Below are 27,841 nucleotides of genomic sequence, written 5' to 3' on the forward strand. Positions count from 1 at the left end.
ACATGGCTCTCGTACAGCAGGTTCAGAGTTTGGCCGAGGAGACAATTTGTCCCATTTGTCTCGATTTCTTCACCGAGCCGGTAACACTGGATTGTGGACACAACTACTGCCGCTCCTGTATCTCCCAGTGTTGGGAAAAGAAGGAGATAAATTCCTGCCCGGAATGTAGAGAGGTGTTTCCGGAAAGAAACCTCAGGATAAATCGGGCCTTGGGGAATCTGGCCGAGAAAGCTCGAAAATTAAATCGGAATCGGAAAGAGAAGGAAAGTAAACTTCACTGTGAGGAACATCAGGAAGAACTGAAGCTGTTTTGTGAAACTGACAAGAAATTGATCTGTCTGATTTGTGTGACTGCGGAACAACACAGAGAGCACCGCTTCCTGCAGATTAAAGAAGCTGCTGAAATTTACAAGGTAAAAGGGAAAAGACGATCCAGCCTGACATCTTATCACATTTTCCTGCTGTAAGACTTTAATTCTGTGATTTTCCCTCCCAATCCCAGGATCAACTGAAATCTTCCTTCGATTCTCTCACAGAGAAGAAATCGGCGGTTCTAGAAACGGAACTGAAACAGAAAGGGAAGGTTTCTGAAGTTAGGGTAAGGTCTCCCTGTGCTGATATTCTGGAATCTCGGTTAGTTTTGTTCCCTTTACCGCGGGACATTAATTATGTTTGACATTTCATTTGATAGGAACAGTCGAGCAGTCTGCAGACCCACATCACATCCGAGTTCAGTAAAATATACCAGATTCTCACTGAGAAAGAGCAGCGTTTACTCCGAGATCTCAGGGAAGAAGAGGAGAGGACTCTAGAAAGAATGGAGAAAAACCTTCGAGAGATTCAGGAGAATTTAAATTCTATTGAGGAGAAACTCTCCAAGTTGCAGAAACAGATGGAGCAAAAAGACGAGCTGATATTTCTGAAGGTGAGGGAATATATTGCGGGCCAGTTCAGTGAAACTCCTGTCACCCGGTTAAATGCAGAATTATACAGATTTTATTTGTTCTTGAGTGTATTCGGCTGTTGTTACAGAACTAATTGAATTCAACTGCAGAATCACGGGAATGCCTGTAAAATCCCGAGGCTGAGTTGTCGTGATCTTGATCCTTGAGTTCAATTAGTTCCGTTTTACACAAGTTTTGCAAACGGTCCTGGAACTCCCATTGTAACCAGTTCCATGTTGTGAGTGTGTGGGTGTGTCTGGTACGGTGTGTGAGAGTCACTGTGTCTGTGAGCGGGACTGATGCTCAGTTCCAGCATGTTGTGAGTGTGTGGGTGTGTCTGGTACGGTGTGTGAGAGTCACTGTGTCTGTGAGCGGGGCTGATGCTCAGTTCCAGTTTATTTGACTCGCCACAATCTTCCTTCCGAAATAAATCTCTTTTCACTTCTGTGTTGTGTCTCACCAGCCTGTTTATATATCTTGAAATCTGTTACTATCCTCCTCACTCTTGTGATTTCTTTCAGGAGGCAGCTTGTCGGAAGAGAAGGTAGGAAATACGCTTTACTGAAACTGCACATTTGACTCAGGAAAGCTATTATGGATTTCCTTTCTGGTTAAAAATGCTGAAAGAGATGAATATAGCTTGAATATTTCAATCATTTCCAAAATATTCTGACAAAGGCGAATTTATAACATCAACTATTTAACACTGACAGGATTCGGGAAGAATTTAAAATATTCTCGGTCGAAGATGCCGCACTATCGTTCGGGAAGTTCAAAGGTCCTTTACAATACAGGGTCTGGAGAGAAGTGGGAAAGATCATTGACCCCGGTAAAATTCCTCTGGGTGAGTGTCTGAAGCCATCAGCACCGTGTGTCAAAGCAGTGAAGGGATCTGTATAACCAGATGAATAGAGCACCAATCTCACGATGGGAAACCCAATTTTTAAAAAAAATTTGTGTACCCAATTTTTCTCCAGTTCAGCGTGGCCAGTTCATTTACCCTCCACATCTTTTTGTGTTGTGGGGGTCACACCCACGCAGACACTGGGAGAATGTGCAAACTCCCATGAACAGTAACCAGGGCAGGGATCAAACCTGGGTCCTCGGCGCTGTGAGGCAGCAGCGCTAACTACTGTGCCGCCCAGGGGATAAACCGAATTTCTAGGGGGAACTGGGCTGCTGTTATCTGGAGTCCTGGGTAATATCTTTATCATAGAAACATAGAATTTACAGTGCAGAAAGAGGCCATTCGGCCCATCGAGTCGACACCAGCCCTTACAAAGAGCATCCTACTGAAGCCCACGTATCTACCCTATCCCCGTAACCCAGTAACCCCCACTTAACATTTATTTGGACATTTAAGTGCAATTTAGCATGGCCAATCCACCTAACCCGCACATCTTTGGACTGTGGGAGGAAACCGGAGCACCCGGGGAAAACCCACGCAGACACAGAGAAAACACGCAGACTCCGCACAAACAGTGACCCAGCCGGGAATCGAACCTGAGACCCTGGAGCTGTGAAGCAACCGTGCTAACCACTATGCTACCGTGCTGCCCACTATGCTAACGTGCTCCCCCACTATGCTACCGAACACAGATATTAGAGAGCATGTGTCACAGGCAGCTAATCTATTTGGTTAAAATAGTCCCCTTAGTTTCTGCAGCCCCTCTTCTTGACTATGTGTTTGTATGCCATCAGGGAAGGGCGTGGTGATCTTACTGTAATATTCAATGGTTGAAACAATAGAGAACATAAACATCCATATGTTTAACACAGTCAGAGTCCACAACGAAGTAAAGTCCCAGATAACCATAGACTGCTTTCCCCTTTTGAGGGAGAGAGCTGACTGGTGATTATTTAACCTCTTTATTGTCCTACATGCTTTTGTTTAAGTTAAGAAGATGCAATGCCTGGATGTGTTGATTTTTTTCCTGTTGAGGTCAGATTCCTGCATATGCTTCTAGCGAGCTTGACTGATGATCTTTTTTTAATATAAATTTAGTGTACCTAATGAATTTTTTTCCAAGGAGCAATTTAGCGTGTTCAATCCACCTACCCTGCACATCTTTAGGTTGTGGGGGCGAATCCCACACAAACACGGGGAGAATGTGCAAACTCCACATGGACAGTGACCCAGAGCCGGGACCGAACCTGGGACCTCAGCGCCGTGAGGCAGCAGGGCTAACCCACTGTGCCACCGTGCTGCCCTTTGACTGATGATCTTAAATTGATTGTTAGTGTTATTCTTTGCACATTCAAGATTGGACTGCACTTGCTGAACAATCATAATTAACATCAGCAATTTTTTTATCAGTTATGTTCAGAGCAATCATGGACTGGTTAAGTATGTACAAGCAATTCTTTGTTCCTATTGCAAACAGCCAAAGGGAGGTGCTATTTGATATACATATAAATGTTTTATCATGGGATATGGGTGTTGCAGGCTGTGCCAGCATTACGTTGGCACGTTAGCACAATGGTTAGCACTGTTGTTTCACAGCGCCAGGGTTCCAGGATCGATTCCCGGCTTGGGTCACTGTCTGTGCGGCGTCTGCACGTTTTCCCTGCATCTTCGTGGGTTTCCTCCGGGTGCTCCGATTTCCTCCCACAAGTCCGAAAAGATGTGCTTGTTAGGTAATTAGGACATTCTGAATTCGCCCTCAGTGTACCCGAACAGATGCCAGAGTGTTGCGACTAGAGGATTTTCACAGTAACTTCATTGCAATGTTTATGGAAGCCTACTTGTGGCAATAAAGATTATTATTATTGCCCATCCCTAATTGCCCTTGCAGATTTGAGCCAGGGAAGTGGGACGGAAATTTTCGGAGATGGGAGGAGAAGGGGATTAAGACACTAAAAGATCTGTTTCTTGGGGGTTGGTTTGCAGGATTGAAGGAGCTGGGAGTGAAGTATGGGCTGGAGCAGGAGGAAATGTTTAAATACATGTAGGTTCGAGACTTTGTGAGGAAGGAGATACAGAGCTTCCCGGTGGAGCCGGCCTCCACATTGATGAACGAGGGTCTTGAGAAGAGGCTAGTTTTACTGGACTATTTTGGGAGAGAAAGTGCCACTAAAAGGGATCAAAACAAAGTGGGGAGGAAGAGTTGGGAGAGGGTATGGAGGAGGGGTTCTGGTGTGAGGTGCTCCGGAGGGTGAATGCCTGCACCTTGTGTGTGAGGTTGCAGCTGATGCATATATAAAGCGCACCTCACAAGGGCGAGGATGAGCCGGCTCTTCGACGGGGTAGAAGATGTGTGTGAACGTTGCAGGGGGTGGGCGGGGGGGTAAGTCATGTTCATATGTGTTGATCCTGTCCAAAGCTGGAGAATTACGGAGGGAGATTTTTAAGGTAATCTCTAAAGTGGTGCACGTGAAACTGGATATGGCCCCTCGTGTGGCCATATTTGGGGTGTCGGACCAGCCGGGGTTGGAAATGGGTGCGGAGGCAGATGTTGTAGCCTTCACCTCGTTGATCACCTAAAGGAGGATCCTGTTGGGATGGAGATCAACCTCTCCACCCTGTGCCCTGGCGTGGCCTGCTGGAATTCTTAACTCTTGAGAAGGTCAAGTTTGAACTGAGGGGAAGGATGGGGGTGTTCTACAATTCTTGGGCATTATTCATTGTGCACTTTCGAGAATTGGATAACATTGAACATTGGGGGGGGGAGGCTTCGGGTGCGGGGGATGTGGGGAGGGAGAGACTGTATGTGTTCGCGATGACTATGGGTGATTCCTGATTCCTTCTTGTTATTTGTTTATGTTAACATGCGGGCTGCTGTTTGGGGGTCTGGTGGGAGGATGGGATTGTTATTTTTGATATGGGGATTGACATTGTATTCGTTACTCATTATTGTTTACGTTGGTGGGTGTAAATAAAAGGTTAACCACGTTACTGTGGGTCTGGAGTCACATATAGGCTAGACCAGGTAAGGATGACAGATTTCTTTCCTTAAAGGACATTAGTGAACCAGATGGATTTTTACAACAATCGACAATGGCCTCATGGTCGTCATTAGACTTTTAATTCCAGATTTTTATTGAATTCAAATCTCACCATCTGCAGTGACGGGATTTGAACCTGGGTCCCAGTGCATTACTTTGGGTTTCGGGTTTACTAACCCAGTGACAATACCACTACTGCACCTCCTCCCCTGCACAATGGGTTGAAGGGTTACGGAGTACAGGCAGGATGGTGGAGTTCATAGAATCTCTGCAGTGCAGAAGGATGCCATTCGGTCCATTGAGACTGCACCGACCCTTTGAAAGAGCACCCTACTGAGGCCCATGCCGTGACCCTATCCCCTTAACCCAGCAACCCCACCTAACCTTTTGGGCACTAAGGAGCAATTTAACGCAGCCAATCCACCTAAACTGCACATATTTGGACTGCATGCATGAGTGGGTTCTTTCTCGATGTGGAGGTAGGTGTGAGGGGTGTTTCAGCGGGCCTGCACTCAGTGTAGAAGGAGATCTTGGGGTGTCCGAATATCTCGACCTCCAGACGTGACCCACAAATTCCCCCAAAGCCCCAACTTACCTATAAGGTGGTCCTTCCAGGTTGCTATCCCTGCGCACGTGCAGAACCCCCTACACTCCCCCAACCCATCCCCCCCCCCCCCCCCCCCCCCCCCCCCGAGCCCAATCCCGATCCTTGTCATGGGAAAAATTAAACCAGGGGGCTGGTTTAGCTCAGTGGGCTAAACAGCTGGGTTGTGATGCAGACCAAAGCCAGCAGCGCAGGTTCAATTCCCATACCAGCTGAGAATTCTGAATTCTCTCCCTGTGTACCCGAACAAGCTCCGGAATGTGGCGACTAGGGGATTTTCACAGTAACTTCATTGCAGTGTTAATTTAAGCCGACATGTGACAATAAAAGATTCTTATTATTAGCTTGGCAGTGCCAGCCTGGCACCCAGGTAGTCCTGCCAGGGCACCAGTGGTGAACAGCCAGCTGTTGTGGTGCATATAGGCACCAATGATATAGGTAAAAACGGGATGAGGTCCTCAATGCTGAATTTAGGGAGGTTGGAGATAAACTAAAAACTAGGACCTCAGAGGTAGTAATCTCGGGATTGCTACCAGTGCCACGTGCTAGTCAAATACTATAGGAATGACAGGATAGACTGGATGCATGCGTGGCTTGAGAGATGTTGCAGGAGAGAGGGATTCAGATTTCTGGACATTGGAACCGGTTCTGGTAGTGCTTCATCATCTCAATTTCCGCCGCCATCGTGGTTAACTGGTCATCGTGCTCAGCAACCGCCTCTTCCACCTTCTGGATCGCCTGGCCCTGGGCTTCCAATCTTTGCTCCACCCGGTCAATCCCTGTCTTAATCGGGTCCAGGCACTCTTGTCGTTGCTTGGCAAAGCTCTCTTGGAGGAAGTTCGCCAGCTGCTCCATTGACCACAGGACCAGCAATCCCAGTCCCTGAGCCTCCGCCATATTTTTCTGTGCAGCAGACTCCACTCCCTTCTTTGACCAAAGTCTCTTCTTTTCAGACCACTTCTGGCCCACGAATCCATACACTGGTGGGGAATCCTTCTCCTCTACCTCACCAATCTATTTTGCCGATCAAATCCTCCATATGTCGGGGGAAAAGGTCTCAAAGGTCCACCACAAGCGGGAGCTACCAAATAAGCGACCACTCCATGGCCGCCAGCGGAAGTCTGCATGGGGAAAACTTTAGAACACATGTGCGAGGCAAGTTTTTTACACAGAGGGTGGTAAATATATGGAACGCACTGCCTGGGGAGGTGGTGGGAGCAGGTACAATAGCGGCATTTAAGAGGTACCTAGACTAATACATGAATCGGGTGGGAATGGAAGGATACGGACTCCGTAAGTGTGGCCGGTTTTATTTGAGGTAGGTACCATGGTCAGCGCAGGCTTGGAAGGTCTGTTCTTGTGCTGTATTGTTCTTTGTTCTTTTGTTCAATGTGGTTGACTCTTAAGTCCCCCCTGGGCTGGGCAACAAATGTCGGCCCTGCCAGTGACACCCACATCCCATGACGAATTAAAAAAACTCATCCAGCTCAGTCCTGGATGTGCTTTTTTCTAAATAGTTAGTGAAGTAGGTTAATTAATTGATCTGAAAAATTTTGAAGAGATGGCAGCATAGATCGCATTGAAGGACAAATAGTTGAAGGCTTCAAATTCGAGGAACAGTGGTAAAGATGGATAGCATTTTAATAACCTTCCCTGTGATCCAGTTTAAAAATGACTTTTGCTGCTGTCTGTTAGCACGGTGAAGTTCATGATAACTGTCAATTAAAATATCATGTTCTGTGATGGTGTGGGAAGATGTTTATCTGAAATATTAAGCTTGTGTTACAAGGTTTGAATTAGAATGTGGCGGGCACTTGGGAAGGTTCTTAAAGAGGCAAGATCTTTTTAGTGTCTGGAAATTTTCCAAATGCACCTTTTTCTGCGGTGAATAATTCCAAACTGATCATTCTATCTCGGTCTGGTGTACATTTGAAACTCGGAAACTGGAATATTAAGATTATATAGGAACTTGATCCTCTGGATTTACCATCTTGGAACAAAATGAAACAATTGTGTAGTGATATTTTGCTGATGTACACTGATGTAAAATGTTACTGTACACAAAGTATGGGCCCCCTCCCCACCCTTTTAATGAAAAGGAAATTAAACACAGGGTTTTGCATTATATTTTGGCAATTGTGCACAAGATATGTAACTGTCTCAACAGTGCGTGCTAATTAAATTTATCTCTGGCAACTTCAGTTGTTGTCTGTGGGGGACAGGAAGCAGTGAGAATGAACGGATGGTGATTACAATCATTGGAAGTGTGGAGTCTGCTATTTTTATGTGTTTCAGAGGACAGATATTGACCAAACACAGCACAGTGAACAAATTGTCAGCATAATGCTTGAAATGCATGGTTTGAAGCAGGATTCAACTAATTGTATCAGAGGCAGACATTATTTAAAATCTTTTTGCAGTTTTCCGTAGAGTGAATGCTTGAGCCCAGATATTGCAATCTTGCTTGGATACTGCAATCTTGCCCAGATATTGGATTTGTTTATTGCCACGTGTACCAAGGTACAGTGAAAAGTATTTTTCTGCAACAGATCATTAAAGGAAATCAAAGAAAATACATAATAGGGTAAAGATTAGAAGTTAAGTAAAAAGTGGATCTGTTAGGGAGAGTTCGCAGAGAATGGCCATGCTCTGGCGCCATCTTGTGCTTATATTGCAATCATGAAAGGAGCATGAGCAGTTATTGGGCAAAGGGTCTATTGTAATGATTGTCAGGCCAAGATAGTGCTGCGTATGCTTCCATTCTTCTCTGTCCACCTTCGAACAACAATGTTCACATGTAGCACTTTTAACATAGTCTAGTTGAACACCTAACAACATTATTAGAGTTGTGGGTTTATGCCACCCCTGTTGAAGAGATAGTACACGGAGATGGAGGGGTAACGATAAACACATATGTAAATCTTTCAGAGTTGTGGTTGTGGTACTTAAATCATCCTTCAGCTCTTTGACTTTGATTTCTATCCTTGACTGGTTTTGCTTCTGTGTCTATGTGGACCAATGACTATGGAACTAAACTCCAGAATGGACCAAAACCTTTGTGAGGGAAGAGGGAGGATAAAGTTTGTCAGAAGAAATAAAGTGGAAAAAACTCCTCCTTTGATGGCAGCATTTGCCGTGTGGTGGGGTTCTAAACTGGGCAGATCATAGAGGTAAATGCCAGTTCTTTGCTTTTTCCACCACATGCAATGGAAGACTCACTGTTCCCAGGATAAGAAGGGGAAAATTAGCTATCATAGAATTTTTTTAGATTATCATAGAATTTCATAGCTAGGTTATCTTCTTCTTCCTCCTCTTCAGCGATCACTCGCTAACCAGTATGATTGTCCATCTAAGAAACTCCGTGTTTCTGGTCATGTGTTCTGTGGGTCCTTGCGTAGCTGATGAGCCCGATCCTAGAGCCACATCTTCACCCACACACTTGGCAGGTGTTTCTGGGAGGTGGGATCGGTCCTTGGACTTAGGATCGCTGATCTTCCTTCTCAGGGTTCTTTTCCGGGCCTCCCATTGCCGTTGGGTGTCCTTGAAGAATTGTGTAATTTCAATCAGGAAGTTCTTTCAAGTAGGTCTCCTTGAGCAAAGGCCTCCCAGGTGTTGACGTCTATGTTGCATTCCTTGAGGTAAGCATTCAGGGTGTCTTTGAAGTGTTTCCTTTGTCCTCCTCTTGTTTGGGAGCCAATCCCTTTCCTACCCCCCAACACACATGGATGCTTAGGAAATTCATGGTTGATGCTAGGGCTGAACCCATTGGTCTCTTTAGTCAAATAGATCGATGCACTCAGTATTTGTGGGCGGCACGGTAGAACAGTGATTAGACGGTTGCTTCACAGTGCCAGGGTCCCAAGTTCGATTCCCGGCTTGGGTCACTGCCTGCGCCGAGTCTGCGTAGGTCTCCTCCGGGTGCTCCGGTTTCCTCCTACAAGTCCCGAAAGACGTGCTGTTAGGTGAATTGGACATTTCACAGAATTCTGAATTCTTCCTCTGTGTACCCGAACCAGGGACTGGAATGTGGCGACAAGGGGTTTTCACAGTAACTTCATGGCAGTGTTAATGTACTTGTGACAATAAAGAATATTATTATTATTCAATTATCACATTTACTTTGTTCTATTTGTGTTCAGCAGACAATTGTATTTAACACAAATCTCACATTACATGACTCCATTGCACTAAGTCAGTTTGCATTTAATGTGAGTGCATCACCACTTCACACTTGGTTTACTTTGTTTTCTTTCACAGGACATTTTGCGAAAGACTGCTTCATGCAGCCTGGAGGTGTTAAGTACAGTCTAGTTCCTGATGATGAGGTGGTAGCAGCTGACTGCTCCAGTCAATCTGAGCTTCAGCCTCCAAAGAAGAAAAAGAAGGTAATTATTTATTTAGTGGATGTAGACTTAACCTATAATTACAACCATCTGTGAGCATTGTCCTCACCAGAATGCAACCCGCCAGGTAATTGTTATCAGCAGCGACCATTAATGATTGATCTGCTCCTGTATTTCTTAAAATGTTCATTTCTTTACTTATTTTGTTTGACGAGTAAATGAAAACTTCTCCCTTTGAAATAAAACATCCAGAACCTTCAATAGCCTGACTTCCTTCACCAGTACTCAAATTCGCTGCACTATCTTGAGCTCAATCTCCTTTCGCATAGATTCTGAAAGAGTGCCCCTATTTCACCTATACCACTGCTACAGATTTAACAGCCATTTCTTTGTAGATGCTTCCTTTCCTACTACTGCAACCGGTCTTCCATTTAATTTCCAACAATCTGCTCGAATGCATCCCACTTGGAAACACTTAGGTCTCAGAATGTCATGTCCACCCTCCTTTCTGAGCTGAGGTGAAATTTCCTGACCATTTCTATCTCTTTCTTACAAGTTATTTTATTTTCCCTTACTCACTTTCCATCCTTCTCATGTTTAAAAGGATGATAAAACAAGGTTTGGTTCTTTGGAACAGTTTGTAATCATCAGTTAACTCTGTTGTCTAACTAGCACCATGAATTCAAATAACCAAAGGAAGTGAATATTTAAATTCCTATTTAACGCCTGTGTCCAACGGTCAGAATTATTTGGCTTCATTCTCTCGAATTCAATATGAGTTCGTCCATGCTGTTTTTTTGCGTGTCAAACTTTCTGCCCATTCCCCTCAGGAACTAAGTCATACTCACTTAAGGTTAGCTTTTTAAAAAAAAATTATAAAAGCATTTATAATTTGAACAATAAGATATCAAAAGAACAAAATAAACAGCAAACACCCAACCATCAACGAAACTCAGCCAACATGGTTTACATACTCTCCAATTCCCCACTGAGCTTCTCATAGAATCATAGAATTTACAGCGCAGAAGGAGGCCATTCAGCTCATCGAGTCTGCACCGGCCCTTGGAGCACCCTACCTAACCTCACACCTCCACCACATTCCCCGTAACCCAGTCACCCAACCCAAGCCGTTTTGGACACTAAGGGCAATTTATCATGGCCAATCCACCTAACCTGCACATCTTTGGACTGTGGGAGGAAACCGGAGCACCCGGCGGAAACCCACGCACACACGGGGAGAACATGCAGACTCCGCGCTGAATATAACCCACAATCGAACCTGGGACCCTGGAGCTGTGAAGCCATGGTGCTAACTACTGTGCTACCGTGCCTCAGGGCATCCTTCCACAACCCAACCTCCAGCTCACCACCGAGCTCTTCCTCCCACTTTTGTTTCACCTTCCCTATCGAGGCTCCCTCCCACTCCAACAGCTCCTTATAAATCTCCGGTACCTTCCCCTCCCCCACTCATTTTCAACACCACTGCAGCCCCTGGGGTGGCAGGGGCAGGAAGGTTGATACCTGCCTCCGTACAAAGTCCCTCACCTGCAGGTAGCGGAACCCATTCAAACTCCTCCTCCAAACACGGAAAATTGCCGTCAACAAACAAATGCTCAAACCGCCTGCTGCCACTCCCAGAACCCCCATCCAAACCCCCCGGAACAAAACGGTGATTGCCACATATTGGTGCCCACACCAACGCTCCCTCCAGCCCCATGTGCTGCCACCACTGTCCCCACACCCTCGGGGCTGCCACTACTACCGGGCTTGTGGAGTACCTGGCCGGCGAGAACAGCAGAGGCGCCCTTAACAGTGCCCCTAAACCCGTGTCCCTATATGAGGCCGCCTCCATCCAGTCCCACACCGACTCCTCCCCCACTGCCCACTTCCTGATCATTGCTATGATCACCGCGCAGTAATAATTTATAAAGTTCGGAAGGGCCAGCCCCCCCCCCTACTTGACCCCGCTACAGCATCACCTTCTTCGCCGGCGGGGTTTTACCTGCCCACTCAAACCCTGAAATCACCGCGTTCACTTTCTTGATAAAAATTGGAAGGCTCTGGAAAACAAACAAGAATCTCGGGAGTAACGTTATCTTCACCGTCTGAACCCTCCCTGCCAATGGCAACGGGAGCGCATCCCACCTTCTAAAATTCCCCCTCATCTGCTCCACCAGATGCTGCTGCTCCCACCCCTGCGCCACCTGAATGCCCAAATACCGAAAGCTCCGCCCCCACCACCTTGTCTTAGTTTATGGCTGCTGTTGAGTAATGAGTCAAGAGTTCTGCTTCTTTCCCAAACACCTTTATTTTTCCTCTATTACCACACCAAGTGCCACTTGCAACTCCTTTACATATCAGTGTCAATTATTGGATTCATAACATCAATTTGATATGCAATTGGAATGTCTCTCAACCCATTCATAGCATCTTCAATGGCATCTCTTCTGTCCCCTTAATGGATCGGAAAGACCTCACTTTTACCCATATTCAATTTGTACCCCAAAAACCAGCTGAATTCCTCAAGAATCACCATAACCTCTCCAAACCCTCCAGCGGGTCCGGAATTTACAATAATAGGTTGTCCGCGTAACCCTAGGCTCCACCTCCCCCACCACCCATACTGTCCCCCACCAGTCCCTCGATGCTCTCAGCACCATCGCCAGTGGCTCTATAGCCAAGGCAAAGAGAAATGGGGGAGTGGACATCCCTACCTTATCCCCAGTGTAGCCTAAAGTAGACCGAGCTCACCCGGTTCATCCGCACTGGTGCCTGATACAGCAGCTAGACACAATGCACAAAACCCTGCCCAAACCCAAAGTGCCTCAGGACCTCCCACAAATAGTCCCACTCCACCCTATCGAAGACCTTCTCCGCGTCCTTGGCGACCACCACCTCCATCCCTCCTCCCTCGGGGGGGGGTTATTATGATGTTTAACAACCTCCTGATATTCGCCGCCAAACGCCTCTCCTTAACGAACCTCGTCTGGTCCTCCCCTGTGACCCCTGGCACGCAATCCTCCATTTCCGAGGCCAAGATTTTTGCCAATACCTTGACATCCATATTTAACAGGCAGATCGGCCTGTACGACCCACGCTGCTCCGGATCCTTATCCTGCTTCAGAATGAGAGAGAGATTGAGGCCTGCGGCATCGTTGGGGTGGAACACCCCCCCCCCCCGTTCCCTTGCCTCATTAAACGCTCTTACCAACAAGAGCTCCCGAGAACCTGTTATAGAACTCCACTGGGTACCCATCCAGACCGGGGCATTGCCTGACTGCATCGGCTCCAGCCCCTCCATCACTTCTACCAGCCCAATCGGGGCCCCCCAGGCTCCTTCACCAGCTCACCTTCCACCCTCGGGAACACCAACCCCCTGAAAAACCACCTCATCCTTTCTACCCCGGTTGGGGGTTGGCCCGCATAGTGGAGGAAAGTGACAATACAGGTTGTGGTGAAGAGTTTTTAATATTGTACCTGCCCCACTCTTCCCCATCCACCCAATGCACATGCCCCCCCTTACCCCAAACCTACCCACCCCCTCTAACACATGTGCATGATCCTCATCTGGTGATCGCACACAAGCTGGCTGTACAGGGTATGGAAGCCCTCTTTAATATAAGGCACTCCCAGATGGCCCGATGAATGTAGTCGATCAGCCACTGGACCTGGGGCATCCCGGTGATGGTGGAGAATCCTGCTGCCCGGGCACCTTGTTGTGCTTGGTCCATAGTTTTCTGCCCTGGCAAACAGGGCATCTATGACCTGTCGGATGCACCTGTGGGCTGTCGCTTGAGAGGTGCCACACAGGTCCCCTCTCGAGCCTGCAATGAACCTGAGGCGTAAATGTTCAGGGCTGCAACGATCTTGATGGCCACGGAGAGCAGATGTCCCCCTCCTCCACTTGGTGGCAAGTCTCCTTGTTGAGGCAGAGCCTCTTGCAGCACATGCTGTCCGTCAAATGCTTGAATAACCAGAGATGCTTGTACATTGTTTGTCCCTCCCTGGCCTGATGGGTGGCTGGGTCGCCTGAGAGTGGGGTGGGGCCCTGCACGTGCTACCTCCATCATCTCCGGCGCCTGGCCTGCCAGCGGCATCACTAGGGCAAGTTCAGCGGGCTCCAAAATACTGTCCATTCAATATCTGACAGGAACTGGGCGATGCTCCCACACCTGCAACGCCCTGCACACCCGGCTGCAGCGGGGAATCCGTGCTCACCGGACCCCAGACACCGAACCCTGACATCCGCACATAACGTTACCTGGTCTCCTCCCTGTTGCAATCATCCACCCTCTGGCCGAGTACAGGTCCCCGGTTCTGGGGTTCATCCCCTGGGTGTTCGGATGTTGGCTGCTGTGACCGTGGTGTTGCCTCCTGCACCTCACTAATTCTACCTCATTGTCGACTTTGTAAAAGTAATGTCCAAATTTATTTTGGCCATTTCATATCTGTTTAGCTACCTTTTCAAAATACATAAAGGCTGGGTTTCTCCGTTGCGTTTCCGCCCCCTTACCAATGCTGGCGAGGACGGAGAATTTGGTGCACCGTTCGCTGTGGGATTATTTACTTAGAACATAGAACTGTACAGCACAGAACAGGCCCTTCGGCCCTCGATGTTGTGCCGAGCATTGTCCGAAACCAAGATCAAGCTATCCCACTCCCTGTCATTCTGGTGTGCTCCATGTGCCTATCCAATAACCGCTTGAAAGTTCCTAAAGTGTCCGACTGCACTATCACAGCAGGCAGTCCATTCCACACCCTAACCATTCTCTGAGTAAAGAACCTACCTCGGACATCCCTCCTATATCTCCCACCTTGAATCTTACAGTTATGCCCCCTTGTAACAGCTACATCCACCTGAGGAAATAGTCTCTGAACGTTCACTCTATCTATCCCTCTCATTACCTTATAAACCTCTATTAAGTCGCCTCTCATCCTCCTCCGCTCCAAAGAGAAAAGCCCTAGCTCCCTCAACCTTTCCTCATAAGACCTACCCTGCAAACCAGGCAGCATCTCGGTAAATCTCCTTGCACCCTTTCCAATGCTTTCACATCCTTCATATAATGAGGTGACCAGAACTGGACACAATACTCCAAATGTGGTCTTACCAGGGGTCATGTATAACCCTGCAGCATAACCCTGCGGCTATTAAATTTAAGCCCCCTGTTAATAAACGCTAACACACTATAAACCTTCTTCACGGCTCTATCCACTTGAGTGGCAACCTTCAGAGATCTGTGGACATGAACCCCAAGATCTCGCTGTTCCTCCACATTCCTCAGAACCCTGCCGTTGACCCTGTAATCTGCATTCAAATTTTTTCTACCAAAATGAATCACCTCGCACTTATCAGTGTTAAACCCCATCTGCCATTTTTCGGCCCAGCTCTGCATCCTATCAATGTCTCTTTGCAGCCTTCAACAGCCCTCCACCTCATCCACTACTCCACCAATCTTGGTGTCATCAGTAAATTTACTGACCCACCCTTCAGCCCTCTCCTCCAAGTCATTGATAAAATTCACAAATAGCAGAGGATCCAGCACTGATCCCTGTGGTACACCGCTGGTAACTGGTCTCCAGCCTAAAAAATTTCCATCCACCATCACCACCCTCTGTCTTCTATGTGATAGCCAGTTACTTATCCAATTGGCCAAATTTCCCTCTATCCCACACCTCCTTACTTTCTTCATGAGCCGACCATGGGGAACTTTATCAAACGCCTTACTAAAATCCATGTATGCGACATCAACTGCTCTACCTTCATCTACACACTTAGTTACCTCCTTAAAGAATTTTTTTGTGAGGTAAGACCTACCCTTCACGAATCCGTGTTGACTATCTCGGATTAAGCTGCATCTTTCCAAATGGTCATAAATCCTGTCCTTCAGGACCTTTTCCATTATCTTACCGACCCCCCGCCGGGTCGGAGAATGGCCGTTGGCCGCCGTGAATCCCGCCCCCGCCGAAGTCTCCGAAGGGAGAAAAGTCGGCGGGGCGTTAATGGCGCCGCTGCCGCGGAGAATGTCACGGAACTGCGCAAGGCAGCCGATTTTCGGCCTGCCGATATTTAACCTCCCGGATGGGCCGAAGTCCCGTCGACGTGATGACCGTTCACGTCGACGTGAATCAAACCTCCTTTTCATCAGCGTGACCCGGTGCTCCAGGCTCACGCAGACCAGCGAGGAGGTGAGTGACGGCCTGGGGGGTTGGCTCTGGGCAGGAAATGGCGTGGCCGCAGACTGATTGCGTGAGGAGAGGTGTGTCTCGGCTTGTGTGTGTGTGTGTGCGGCGGGGGGGGGGTGGTTAGAGTAGGCTGGGCTCCGGGGGAGTGCCGGGAGGGGGTCCGTGCCGGGGTGGAGGTTGGGGGTTGGGGGGGTCCGTGCTGGGGTGGAGGTTGGGGGGGGTCCGTGCTGGTGTGGAGGTTGGGGAGGGGGTCCGTGCTGGGGTGGAGGTTGGGGGTTGGGGGGTGTCCGTGCCGGGGTGGATGTTGGGGGTTGAGGGGGGTCCGTGCTGGGGTGGAGGTTGGGGGTTGGCAGGGGTCCGTGCTGGGGTGGAGGTTGGGGAGGGGGTGCGTGCTGGGGTGGAGGTTGGGGGTTGGGGGGGGTCCGTGCCAGGGTGGAGGTTGGGGGTTGGGGGGGTGTCCGTGCTGGGGTGGAGGTTGGGGTTTGGGGGGGGTCCGTGCTGGGATGGATGTTGGGGAGGGGGTCCGTGCTGGGGTGGAGGTTGGGGAGGGGGTCCGTGCCGGGGTGGAGGTTGGGGGTTGGGGGGGGGTCCGTGCTGGGGTGGAGGTTGAGGAGGGGGTCCGTGCCGGGGTGGAGGTTGGGGAGGGGGCCCATACTGGGGTGGAGGTTGGGGGTTGGGGGGGTTCCGTGCTGGGGTGGAGGTTGGGGAGGGGGTCCGTGCTGGGGTGGAGGTTGGGGAGGGGGTCCGTGCTGGGGTGGAGGTTGGGGGTTGGGGGGGGTCCGTGCTGGGGTGGAGGTTGGGGAGGGGGTCCGTGCCGGGGTGGAGGTTGGGGAGGGGATCCGTGCCGGGGTGGAGGTTGGGGGTTGGGGGGGTCCGTGCTAGGGTGGAGGTTGGGGGTTGGGGGGGGTCCGTGCTGGGGTGGAGGTTGGGGAGGGGGTCCGTGCCGAGGAGGGTGATGGGAGGGCAAATGAGTTGGTCCACCTGGCCAGGTGCCAGCCTCCAACAGTTGGACCCATGCGGTCCATTCCACCTGGCTGGGGGGAGGAGGGGATATGGGCAATGATGACATGTCGTCGTTCCCCTCCCCCCCACCAGGCCGTCATGTTTTCAGACCATCCAGCGATGTTGGCCGCCGTGGTGGCAGCCGCTCATGTCTATTTTGCCCTGGATGAGGATGAGGAGAAGGAGGAGGAGGATGAGCGTGCCAGAGAGGCGGCGCAGGCTGCCGCAGAGGGGCAGGCGGCAGCCGCCCAGGCTGGAGGGACACCTGACCGACAGGACGAGGAGGGGGAGGAGGACGTCGCGGCCCCACGGCAACGGAGGCACCCGAGGGCGCCCCGTGTGTACCGGCCCCGGCAGTCATACCAGGACCTCACGGACCGGGAATGCAGGAGGAGACTCTGGATGAGCCGGGAAACCGTGGCACACATCTCATCTGCCACCTGCTGGCACACCTGTCACCGCGTGGCACTGGCGGGGGACACACTCTCCCCGTGTCCGTCAAGGTTACGGTGGCCCTGAACTTTATGCAACGGGGTCATTCCAGGCACCGAGTGGGGACCTGTCCGGCATATCGCAGACATCGGTGCACCGGTGCATCCGGGCAGTGACAGATGCCCTTTATGCCATGGCGCACCGCTACATCCGCTTCCCCGTGGACCGGGCCAGCCAAGATGCCCGGGCCGTGGGCTTCTCTGCCGTTGCCGGGTTCCCCATGTTCCAGGGCGCGATCGATGGGATGCACGTCGCCGTGCGGCCACCTGCAGATAACAGGGCCGTATTCACTAATAGGAAGGGGACCTATTCGATGAACGTACAGGTGGTCTGCGACCACCGCATGATTATCCTGCACGTCTGCGCCCGTCACCCAGGCAGTGTACACGACTCATTCGTGTTGTCGCAGTCATCCATCCCCGGCATGTACGAGGGACGCCATCCCCGGCTGAGGGGCTGGTTGCTGGGCGACAGGGGCTACCCATTGCGATCGTGGCTGATGACGCCTATACGGAGGCCACGCAATGAGGCGGAGAACCGCTACAATGATGCCCATGTAGCGACAAGGGGAGTGATCGAGAGGTGCTTTGGCGTGCTGAAGATGCGTTTCAGGTGCCTGGACCTCTCTGGGGGCGCCCTCCAGTATCGGTCAGATAGGGTCGGCCGCATCATTGTGGTGTGCTGCGTCCTGCACAACATAGCCCAGCAGAGGGGCGATGTGCCGCAGGCAGAGGAGGGCGGAATGGAGGAGCAGCAGGAAGAGGCCCAGTCCTCCCCAGATGAGGGGGATGGGGGCAATGGTCAGGGCAGACGGGGTAGACACAGGCGGGTGGCTGTCCACCGTTACCGGCTGGCCCAGCGAGCACGGGACAGACTGATAGCCACCCGCTTCACTGACTAGATGGGCGTGGGAATCGGGTAGTATGGCCACAGACCGCACACCATGGCAACAGCCGACCACCCACACCCCCCACCCATCCACCCACCCAGCACCCTCACCCCCCTCCCCAACCCCACACACCCCACCCGCATGCACACCACCCCCCCCCCAATTGCCGATCCACCGGCGGCACAACGGGCCGGGCTCACCCAGTTGCGGGTGGACGCGTGTCTATCGCAGGCCATGGAGGATGATGACAACCCGCCCTGCGATGAGCTCCTGGCTCTACATCGTTGGACTATGTCTGACCCATGGCCACAGTACCACCATCCACCCGGACCATCCCTGCATGCGGCTGTGACACTGCAGCGCACGGTCCCGTCCTCTGCCCGGGGGATGTTGATGGCGGCCCAGGGAGAAGGGGGCAGACTCACCTGGGGCTGAGGTAAGACCACCCGTCACACACACACTTGCGCTCAACGTACATGACACGCCCGCACACTTTGGACAGAGCACAAAGGCAGCTTCGGTAGGTGTAACATTGACTTTAATAACCAAAGGAGTTCATGCACGTGCCCTAGCCCCTAAAACTCATCTGTGCCCTGCACCCGTGCCAACTTACTCAGTGTCTAATTGTTTGGCCTTACGGGCCCTTTGACTACGTCTACGTGGTTCCCCAGACGGTACAGCAGAACTGGAGGTGGACTCCTGTGATTCCTGCCCTCTGACACTGGATCCCTTTGGCGGCCGTTTCCTGGGGCGTCCTGGCCTAGATGGGCCAGGCTGCGGCCCGGGCGACTGGGATGGCGAGCTGCCAGCCTGTCCTGCCCTTTGCCCACCCGATGCACCTGGGACGGAAGGGGGGGAGTCCGAGGTGTCGCGGTGTACCGGGACCTCCCCTACAGAGGGAGCCGGGACGGACCACACCACCTCCTCCTCCCTCGGGGTGCCCGATGGCCCCAGGCCTCTACATGGGTGGGGGATGCGAACGGACTGGCCATCCGACGCGCCCCCGACATCTGGCGCTGCCAGTCCTGGAGGCCCGTGCTGGTATCGACAGGGGTCTGCAGGTTTGCAGCCATGGAGCCCAGGGGGTTGTCAAACCCTGTCTGTGACAGTGCGACGCCGGCTCGCACATGGCCACTGGCGCGATGCCCTCAGCGATTGCCTGCTGAGACTGGGCCATGGCCTGCTGAGACTGGGCCATGGCCTGCAGAGACTGGGCCATGGCCTGCAGAGACTGGGCCATGGCCTGCTGAGACTGGGCTATGGCGTTGAGCGCCTCTGCCATCTGGCGCTGGCACTGGCTCATGGCCTCCTGTGAGAGGGCAGCCATTTCCTGGGCCACAGACGCCGCCTGCACGGAAGGCCCCAGGCCTCGCAAACCGTTCCCCATGTCTGACACCGTCGCACCCATTGCCTCCACCGCGGACGCCACCCATGCGGTGTCAGCCTGGGTGGCACGCATGACCGGGACCACTCCCAGCTCCTGGACGCGGGTGGACTCCTCCACCTGCGACCGCAGCCGCTGCAAGCCACCCGTCACCCTATTCGCTCGTCTCCGTGTCGGTGGTTACATCGGATCTATGTGTGGGTGTGGTAACTGCAGGAACCCGGGATCCATCTGGGCGGCAGATGTTCGCTTGGCCTGGGCTGCCCTCCGACCGCCCGGTCCCTCTGCTGCTCCTACCTCCACCTGCTGTACCGGGACGGCTGTGTTGTGCGCACCAGTGAGTGTACCAGACGCCTCATCACTAAAGTGCCCAACCGTGGTGAGTGTTTCTGCGATGGTGGAGGGTGTTGGTGACAGCAGTGGCGTTGTGTCGGGCTCTTCGTCCCACTCTGACTCCATGGCACTTTGGGGTGGGGGTTCGTCTCCACCCATCCACTCTGAGTCACTGTCCGGTATTTCGTCTTCCCGGGTAGGGGTGTCCTGGGTAGTGCTGTCCCGGGTAGTGCTGTCCCGGGTAGTGCTGTCCCGGGTAGTGCTGTCCCGGGTAGTGCTGTCCCGGGTAGTGCTGTCCCGGGTAGTGCTGTCCCGGGTAGTGCTGTCCCGGGTAGGGGTGTCCTGGGTAGTGCTGTCCCGGGTAGTGGTGTCCCGGGTAGGGGCGTCCTGGATAGTGGTGTCCTGGGTAGTGGTATCCTGGCTCGGATGTGACGGGGGCCTGTGGCTGCCCCCCTCATCGCTGGGTGGTCGCTCCCGCACGTGACGGCGGTGTCGTCTCCCTGTTGCTCCAGGTCTCTCCATCTCCCGTGGTGTGCGAGGGGCATCCTGCGGGCGTCGCATGCTGGAGGGTCCGGGTCTCTCCGTCTCCCGTGGTGTGCGAGGGGCATCCTGCGGGCGTCGCATGCTGGAGGGTCCGGGTCTCTCCGTCTCCCGTGATGTGCGAGGGGCATCCTGCGGGCATCGCATGCTGGAGTGTCCGGGTCTTTCCGTCTCCCGTGGTCTCCGAGGGGCATCCTGCGGGCGTCGCATGCTGGAGGGTGTGGGTCACTCCGTCTCCCGTGGTCTCCGAGGGGCATCCTGCAGGCGGTCTGCATCTGTGGGGATGGGTGCCTGGACGTTTGGTCCTGCGATACACAATGAAGCATGCATGGTTAGACATCAGGCAGTGATCAGGTGATACGGGGGAGGGGGATATAGGGGAGGGGGGATATGGGGACGGGCTATTGGTGGCTCACATGCTCGTGGGCCCCCGACCTCTGCATCAGCAACCTCCCGGTCCTCAGGTCCGCCAGCCAGTTCCAGGGCCCTTTCCTCGTGTACGGTCAGTGGCCTCTCATCAGCGGGCCCTCCTCCAGTCCTCACATGCTCCCTATTGTTGTGTGCGCGCTTCTCCTGTGGGGGGGGGGGGGAGCTGGTGGCAGGGGTAAAAGGCAACAGTGTTAGGCAGGTATATGATTGCACGCCATCGGTTGCGCGTGCATTGCAGAGGTTAAGGTTAAGGCTGGATTCACTTGGGGATATGGGGGATATGGGGGAGGGGGGATATGGGGGAGGGGGGATATGGGGGAGGGGGGATATGGGGGAGGGGGGATATGGGGAGGGGGGGATATGGGGGAGGGGGATATGGGGGAGGGGGATATGGGGGAGGGGGTATATGGGGGATATGGGGGAGGGGGGATATGGGGGATATGGGGGAGGGGGGATATGGGGGATATGGGGGAGGGGGGATATGGGGAGGGGGGATATGGGGGAGGGGGGATATGGGGGAGGGGGGATATGGGGGATTTGGGGGAGGGGGATATGGGGGAGGGGGATATGGGGAAGGGGGGATATGGGGGAGGGGGGATATGGGGGATATGGGGGAGGGGGATATGGGGAAGGGGGGATATGGGGGATATGGGGGAGGGGGATATGGGGGAGGGGGGATATGGGGGAGGGGGGATATGGGGGAAGGGGGATATGGGGAGGGGGGATATGGGGGAGGGGGGATATGGGGGAGGGGGGATATGGGGATATGGGGGAGGGGGGATATGGGGGAGGGGGGATATGGGGGATATGGGGGATATGGGGGAGGGGGGATATGGGGGAGGGGGATATGGGGGAGGGGGGATATGGGGGAGGGGGTATATGGGGAGGGGGATATGGGGAGGGGGGATATGGGGGAGGCTCACCCTGCCTGCTCTGACGAGGTCGTTCACCTTCTTGTGGCACTGGGTGCCTGTCCGTGGTGTCAGGGCCACAGCGGTGACGGCCTCTGCCACTTCCCTCCACAGACGCCGGCTGTGGCGTGGGGCAACTCTGCGGCCGTGCCCGGGATACAGGGCGTCCCTCCTCTGCTCCACCGCGTCCAGGAGCGCCTCCACATCGCGTGACTCGAACCTCGGGGCTGAGCGACGGCCAGCCATCCAGTCGGGTGTTGCGGTCGGGTGTTCTGGTCGGGTGGGGGGGAGCTGCGCGGCCTTATGAGCCGTCACGCCGTGCAGCGCGTATGACGCTGCACGGCGTGAACCACTGCGCAAGCGCGGATCCCGTTACGTCGCTGCTAGCCCATTTCGGGCCGGAGACTATCGTCCCATTTTTATGACGTGACGCAAGTGGGATTTGCGCCGTTTTTTGCGCCGATCGGCGGACTTTCTGCCGATAACGGAGAATTTTGCCCCCTTTTCCTCAAATTTTGAAAGAGCTTGTATAAATTTCCCCACTAGATTTATGCCTAAAACTAGGCCCTTCCTTAGCCTGCTCTCGCGTTTCTGCTTTAACTTCCCGGATTTTAAGCTGAAATGCTCTCCCTTTCTCCTTTTCCCTTTCACATTCATAGAGGTTTTCCAGCACGGATAGAGGCCCTTCAGCCCATCGTCTCCTGGCCGGCCGTCAAGCTCCTGTCTACTCTAATTGAAAGAATAGCAAACATTTAATTACCCGAGAGTTGTCAAATGAACCATGGGCTTGATTCTCCTATTCTGGGATTGTGTCCCCATGCCGGCATGGGAACGATGGTGTTTTATGCCAGAAACAATGATGTAAAACGGGCACCGATTCCCCGTTTTGCTGAGGGCTAGCAGGAAGGCAGTGTAGAGCACCCGGCTCTAGCTGCTGATACAGTCTAGAGAATTGCCGGGTCCGTGGCCGCTCATGCACACAGCGGTGGCCTGCAGCGTCCGTGTGGTGCAACATGACGGCGGTCGTTTGCGGACCCGGCCCGCAAAATAGCCACACCCCCCCTCCTTGGCTGGCTCACGTGCTCTGGACCACCGCCCCGCAGTGCCCCCAGCCCCCTGATGAAGTGTCACCGTGCCCGCGGATCGGCCCTCCCCCACTGTGGCGGCGCTGGACCGAGTCCGCAACCGCCACGCCGAGTTCCCGACGGACGAGACCATAGGCGACCGACGCCATCGGGAACTGAGCCGGTCGGGGTCGGAGCATCGGAGGGTGGGCCTCAGCCAAAGTCCTGACGCCCACCCACGCGGCGTAATCGCTTTGGAGGGGACGGAGCATCCCAAAAGCGGCGCTGCCCCCGTTTTGGTCAGGAACTTTGATTCTCCGGCTGACCGCCAAATGCGATTTTGGCGTTGCCGACCGGAGAATCCAGCACAATACATTGCAAAAGGTGAGGAAATTGAATTAGCTAAAATTTCATTACAAATGAAGCAATTAGAAATGCAAGAAAAAGATGGAAAAGAAATTGAAAAGAAGACATTGAAAATGCAAGGAAAATAAATAGAAATAAAAAAACTTGAACTCGAGAAGCAAGAAAAGTAAAAAGAAAGGGAAAGAGAAGAAAAAAAGAGAACTTTTCACGTTGATATTGTAACTGGATATAAAGATCCTGGAAGGAAACCCTGGCTCACAAGACCGTAACTTTAATTTTAATGATGTCCCTTGTAGTCAATAGCCTACCAGTGGTAACTGCCAGTGGCCACACATGAATGGACGCTTAGACATGGTACTGGAGCATTTCCAACCCCCATGGAACCATCCCCTGCATTTTAATTATTTGGTCAAGAGAACGAGAGAGGGGATAAGAAATGGTCGGCATTAAATCTCCTTTCCCTCTCGTCTCCACATCTACATCTATGATCACTATTACATTTATCAGCATACTTGCATTATTTTGCAGATAACTTGTGTTGCATTGCAATGCAGCTTTTAGGTTTATTGTTTAACGTAAGTAAAAGATAGCTCTGTGTCTTGCAGTCTTATGACTTCCACTTAACGCTGGATTCCTTTGCAGGTACACATAATTGTTCCATTAACTATTAACAAACTAAAGTGTGCATGTGTAGCCATCTAAGATGGCCGCAAAGGGCCATGGGAATTATGGCCAACCCAAGACTCAGACAGATACAGAGCTTATGTGTATTTGAAACACCGGTAGCTAGACGATCGAAACCCCCGCTCGTTTGCATTTTAATGGCCCGTTTTCCGGGACAATAAGACTCCGATCAAGAAACCGATACAGCCACAGACTGATCGGCGCCACTCCCCTTATTCGGCGAGCCCAACTGCCAAGGTCAGTGGCCGCTAAGGACCCGCTCAGCCACCAAGGCACCCGCCCCTTTATTGGCCAAAATCGAAGACAGTGATCAGAGCCCTGTCGAACTATTGGGTCCAAGTTTAAGGACCGCCCCAAAGAGCGCGAAATCCCAGAGGGATTAAAGGGGACACAGTCATGTGTTCTGTCTCTTTTGGGATCGCCCTGTGCCCACACCAATCGCAACATAACGACCAGCCAGCCAAGTTCAAGACCAACGATCGCTACCTGATGGATGAGCCCAGCAGAGACAGAGCTACTTCTTTGAACCAACCACGTGAAATCAAGATAAAGGTCTAATCCATTTGACAGTGCCGGTCATCCTGAAGTTAAGTATACGTTATTGCAGCTGATAGGTGTAGTTTAACTCATAGTAGGTATTGTGTTTGCATGTCAAAGTAACCCTTGTGTATGTAAATAAACCATCTTTTGTACCAACTAACTGATTGTGTGGTCATTTGATCGATATAAGGGAAGGCTTGTGGTTCACTAAGATAGATAGAACTACCCACAACATTGGCGATGCTGTTGGGACGGTATTCCGATTCGCAACATTATTGGCGACTCTGGTGGGATTCAATTAGAAGTGACTTTGTCACTCCAACAGAACCCACAATCTTTGAATCCAATTGCGAGAAAGAGAGAGAACCACAAGTGCAAGTCCCATATTGATGAAATAACCGAATTTCGGAAGTGTACTAACCGCATGCGTACCTAACAGGAAGAGTAAGGTAAACTTGTTAGAATTGTATAAAACTATCGAGAGATTGTGAACTGGAAAATAGCTTAAGCCATACCCGCTGTTCAAATCGCTGCCTTATTCCCCTATCCTAAATCAAAAGCAGAGAAAGAGAAATTAAAGGTAGTGAATAGAGATACGAGAAGCAATGGCAACTAAAGCAATGGAACGATTAATGAACCCACAGGAACCCGAGGTCGCAGTGACCAACAGAACAGAGCAATGTCCCATATGGGAGGAAGAGTTAAGGATGTATTTAACGGGGAAAGGATGGCCTCTTTGGTCGAATTTCTGTGCTAATGACGAGTCAGGTCCTGGAAACATAGGGCAAACTTGGTAGGAGAACCCAAGCGAGGTCCACAAGAAAAATGTAGGAATGGACCGAATAGTGTCCTGTTTGGCACAGTTGCGAGGCACAGAGGAGGTCGTGAAGACGCTCCGCAGGCAGTTAATTGAGAAGGAAGAAAAGAACGGGGGAAACAGTAATGAAAGTGAGGAGATAATTGAGCAACTCCGGGAACAGTTAGCAGCTAAGAATAAGGAAATGGCCGATGTAAAACGTGCACATCAATCTTGTTTAGTTCACCTTAGTAGCTTTCAGACCCAGTACGATAAAGCCTACCACGATACACAGCGCGCAGTCCTGGTAAGAGAAGAAACAGAACTACAAGTAGCCCAGTTAACCAGCCAATGCGCAGATCTAAAAGCAGCTTTGAGAGTGCTCCATAGCTCCACTAAGGAACAGAGACAGAGCACCGTCGGCCTTGCGAAATGTCACCAAAAGATAGAGAAGTTACAGTCACTGCTCTCAGTGCAGAATGGCTTCAGGCACACCTTTGGGCAGAATTTAGATGAGGAAGATGCTCCTGATTGGCAAGAATTGAACAAAAGCGCCCAAAGATATGTAGAGGACACAGGAAATCAAAATCAAGCCCCCCCACGCCCCCAAAATAAAAGCACCCGCACCACCGACTGCAGAGGCAGCACACACCCCCCACTCACAATTCGACCCCCATGAATCCGGTTACTACACAATGCAAGTCTTCGGATCAGGATGAGCCTGATATTGTTTACACCAACCCACTATCCATAACCCAATTAAGAGAGGCTTGCACGAAAATTAGTCCATTCCAGCCCACCGCTCACCTGCACAGCACCTTTGAGGAAGTGCGCCAATAAAAAGATATGTACGGCCAGACGAGCGCGAGGAAGTCAAGTTGGTAGTTATGAGCCTTAGCCTGTCCGTAAGATCAGCTTTGCCCGAACCCAAAAATGTAGCAGGAGGAACCCTACAGGAAATGAAAACAGCCATATTAGATGCAATCGGGTATAACAAAGGAGATCCAGTTGAGGGTTTAAATCAGTGCAGGCAAAAGAAGGGAGAGCATCCGACCGCATTTGCTGGTCGCCTATGGATTAATTTTATGGCAGTTTATGGACAGTTGAACCGCGACACCTAAATGAGGAAGACACCACTAAATGGTCCCGCACCTCAGTCTCGCATGCCACAGATACAGGTCAAAAGGCTTGTGTAAACTACGACCCCGCAGACCACACACACATTGAAGTTTGGGTATTGAAACGGCTTTCCAGGGCATGAGAACAAACTCTACACCGACAGACAGATCAGGACGAGATAGAAGCAAACATGCACCCAATTAGAACTAGCGAGGACCCAGCATGGATAAACAAGGGTAGACATGAGGAACAGCACCCCAGAGCACAGGTACCACAAAGTTATTACAATTGTAGCCCCATGGGACATTACGCCTGCGATTGCCGACAAAACCCCCCCCGAACCAGCAACGATACCACCAACCAAACCCCCACCGAAGAACAATGTTAGGCCCATGCATAATGTTAGCGCCAGTTCAGACGATTTAGCGTTCAATTCCACAGATTGACGGTGTTCAGACTCCCCAACTTGGGTCTGTGACATACTCTGGGACAAATCAGGCAGACCAGTAGTCACAGGCACAATCTGGGGACATCCTGTCGAATTTCTTTGGGACACAGGAGGATCCCGCACCACTTTAAACTCCTCCACCATGTTTCAACGTGACAAACGGCCCACCACAGACACCATCACCCTGAGTGGATTCACCGGCGACGTACAGCAAGGATACATCACAGCTCCCGTACCCATTCAGATAGGGAACATTAGCACCAAACACCCCGTCGTTTTAGTTGACTTACCCCAAACAGCCGAGCACATTCTAGGCATTGATTTTATGAGCTCCCATAACCTTTCGTTTGATCCAGTAAACCAATGTTTTGGCGAATGGCCAAAACAACTAGGGCTCCCGCTACGCTCACAGTAGGGGATTATGAAAACAGGATTTGCTCAGTAGGAGACTATTGGTTTATTCCGCAAACAATTAGTGCAGACCAGACGATTAGAGAGGTCCTCATAAAACACGAAGCTTTGTTCGCACAACACAAACACGATTGTGGCAAGATCCCAGTTACGGTAAAGATTTCAGGTCCCGATCCAAAGCCGCAAAAGCAATACGGTTTCCCACAGCAAGCCGAGGGTGAGATTTCGAAGATTATTAACAGTTTGTTAGACCAAGGAGTTATTCGGCCCGTAGCGTCCACAAAAAATGCCAAAATTTTGCACGTAAAAAAGCCCGATGGTTCATGGTAACTAACAATCGACTACCGAGAACTTAACAAGGTAACCCCTTTAGCAGCCTCCACTGTTGCCATGAGCCCCGAGACCATGCTCAAG

General features: G+C 51.6%; 1 protein-coding gene across 1 annotated transcript in view; it reads left to right on the forward strand.

Annotated features, from left to right (window-relative positions):
* The first annotated feature begins 2 nt into the window (after positions 1 to 2).
* LOC140390409 (zinc-binding protein A33-like) overlaps positions 3 to 27,841 on the forward strand; it is a 40,702-nt gene continuing 12,863 nt past the window's right edge. Inside the window, exons 1-6 of the mRNA XM_072475557.1 lie at positions 3 to 413; positions 503 to 598; positions 692 to 925; positions 1,466 to 1,488; positions 1,658 to 1,788; positions 9,751 to 9,878. Coding sequence (XP_072331658.1) covers positions 3 to 413; positions 503 to 598; positions 692 to 925; positions 1,466 to 1,488; positions 1,658 to 1,788; positions 9,751 to 9,878 — 1,023 coding nt within the window. The remainder of the gene's footprint in view (positions 414 to 502; positions 599 to 691; positions 926 to 1,465; positions 1,489 to 1,657; positions 1,789 to 9,750; positions 9,879 to 27,841) is intronic.

The sequence above is a fragment of the Scyliorhinus torazame genome, chromosome 14 (assembly GCF_047496885.1).
Source record: "Scyliorhinus torazame isolate Kashiwa2021f chromosome 14, sScyTor2.1, whole genome shotgun sequence".
In the NCBI taxonomy this organism is placed as follows: domain Eukaryota; kingdom Metazoa; phylum Chordata; class Chondrichthyes; order Carcharhiniformes; family Scyliorhinidae; genus Scyliorhinus; species Scyliorhinus torazame.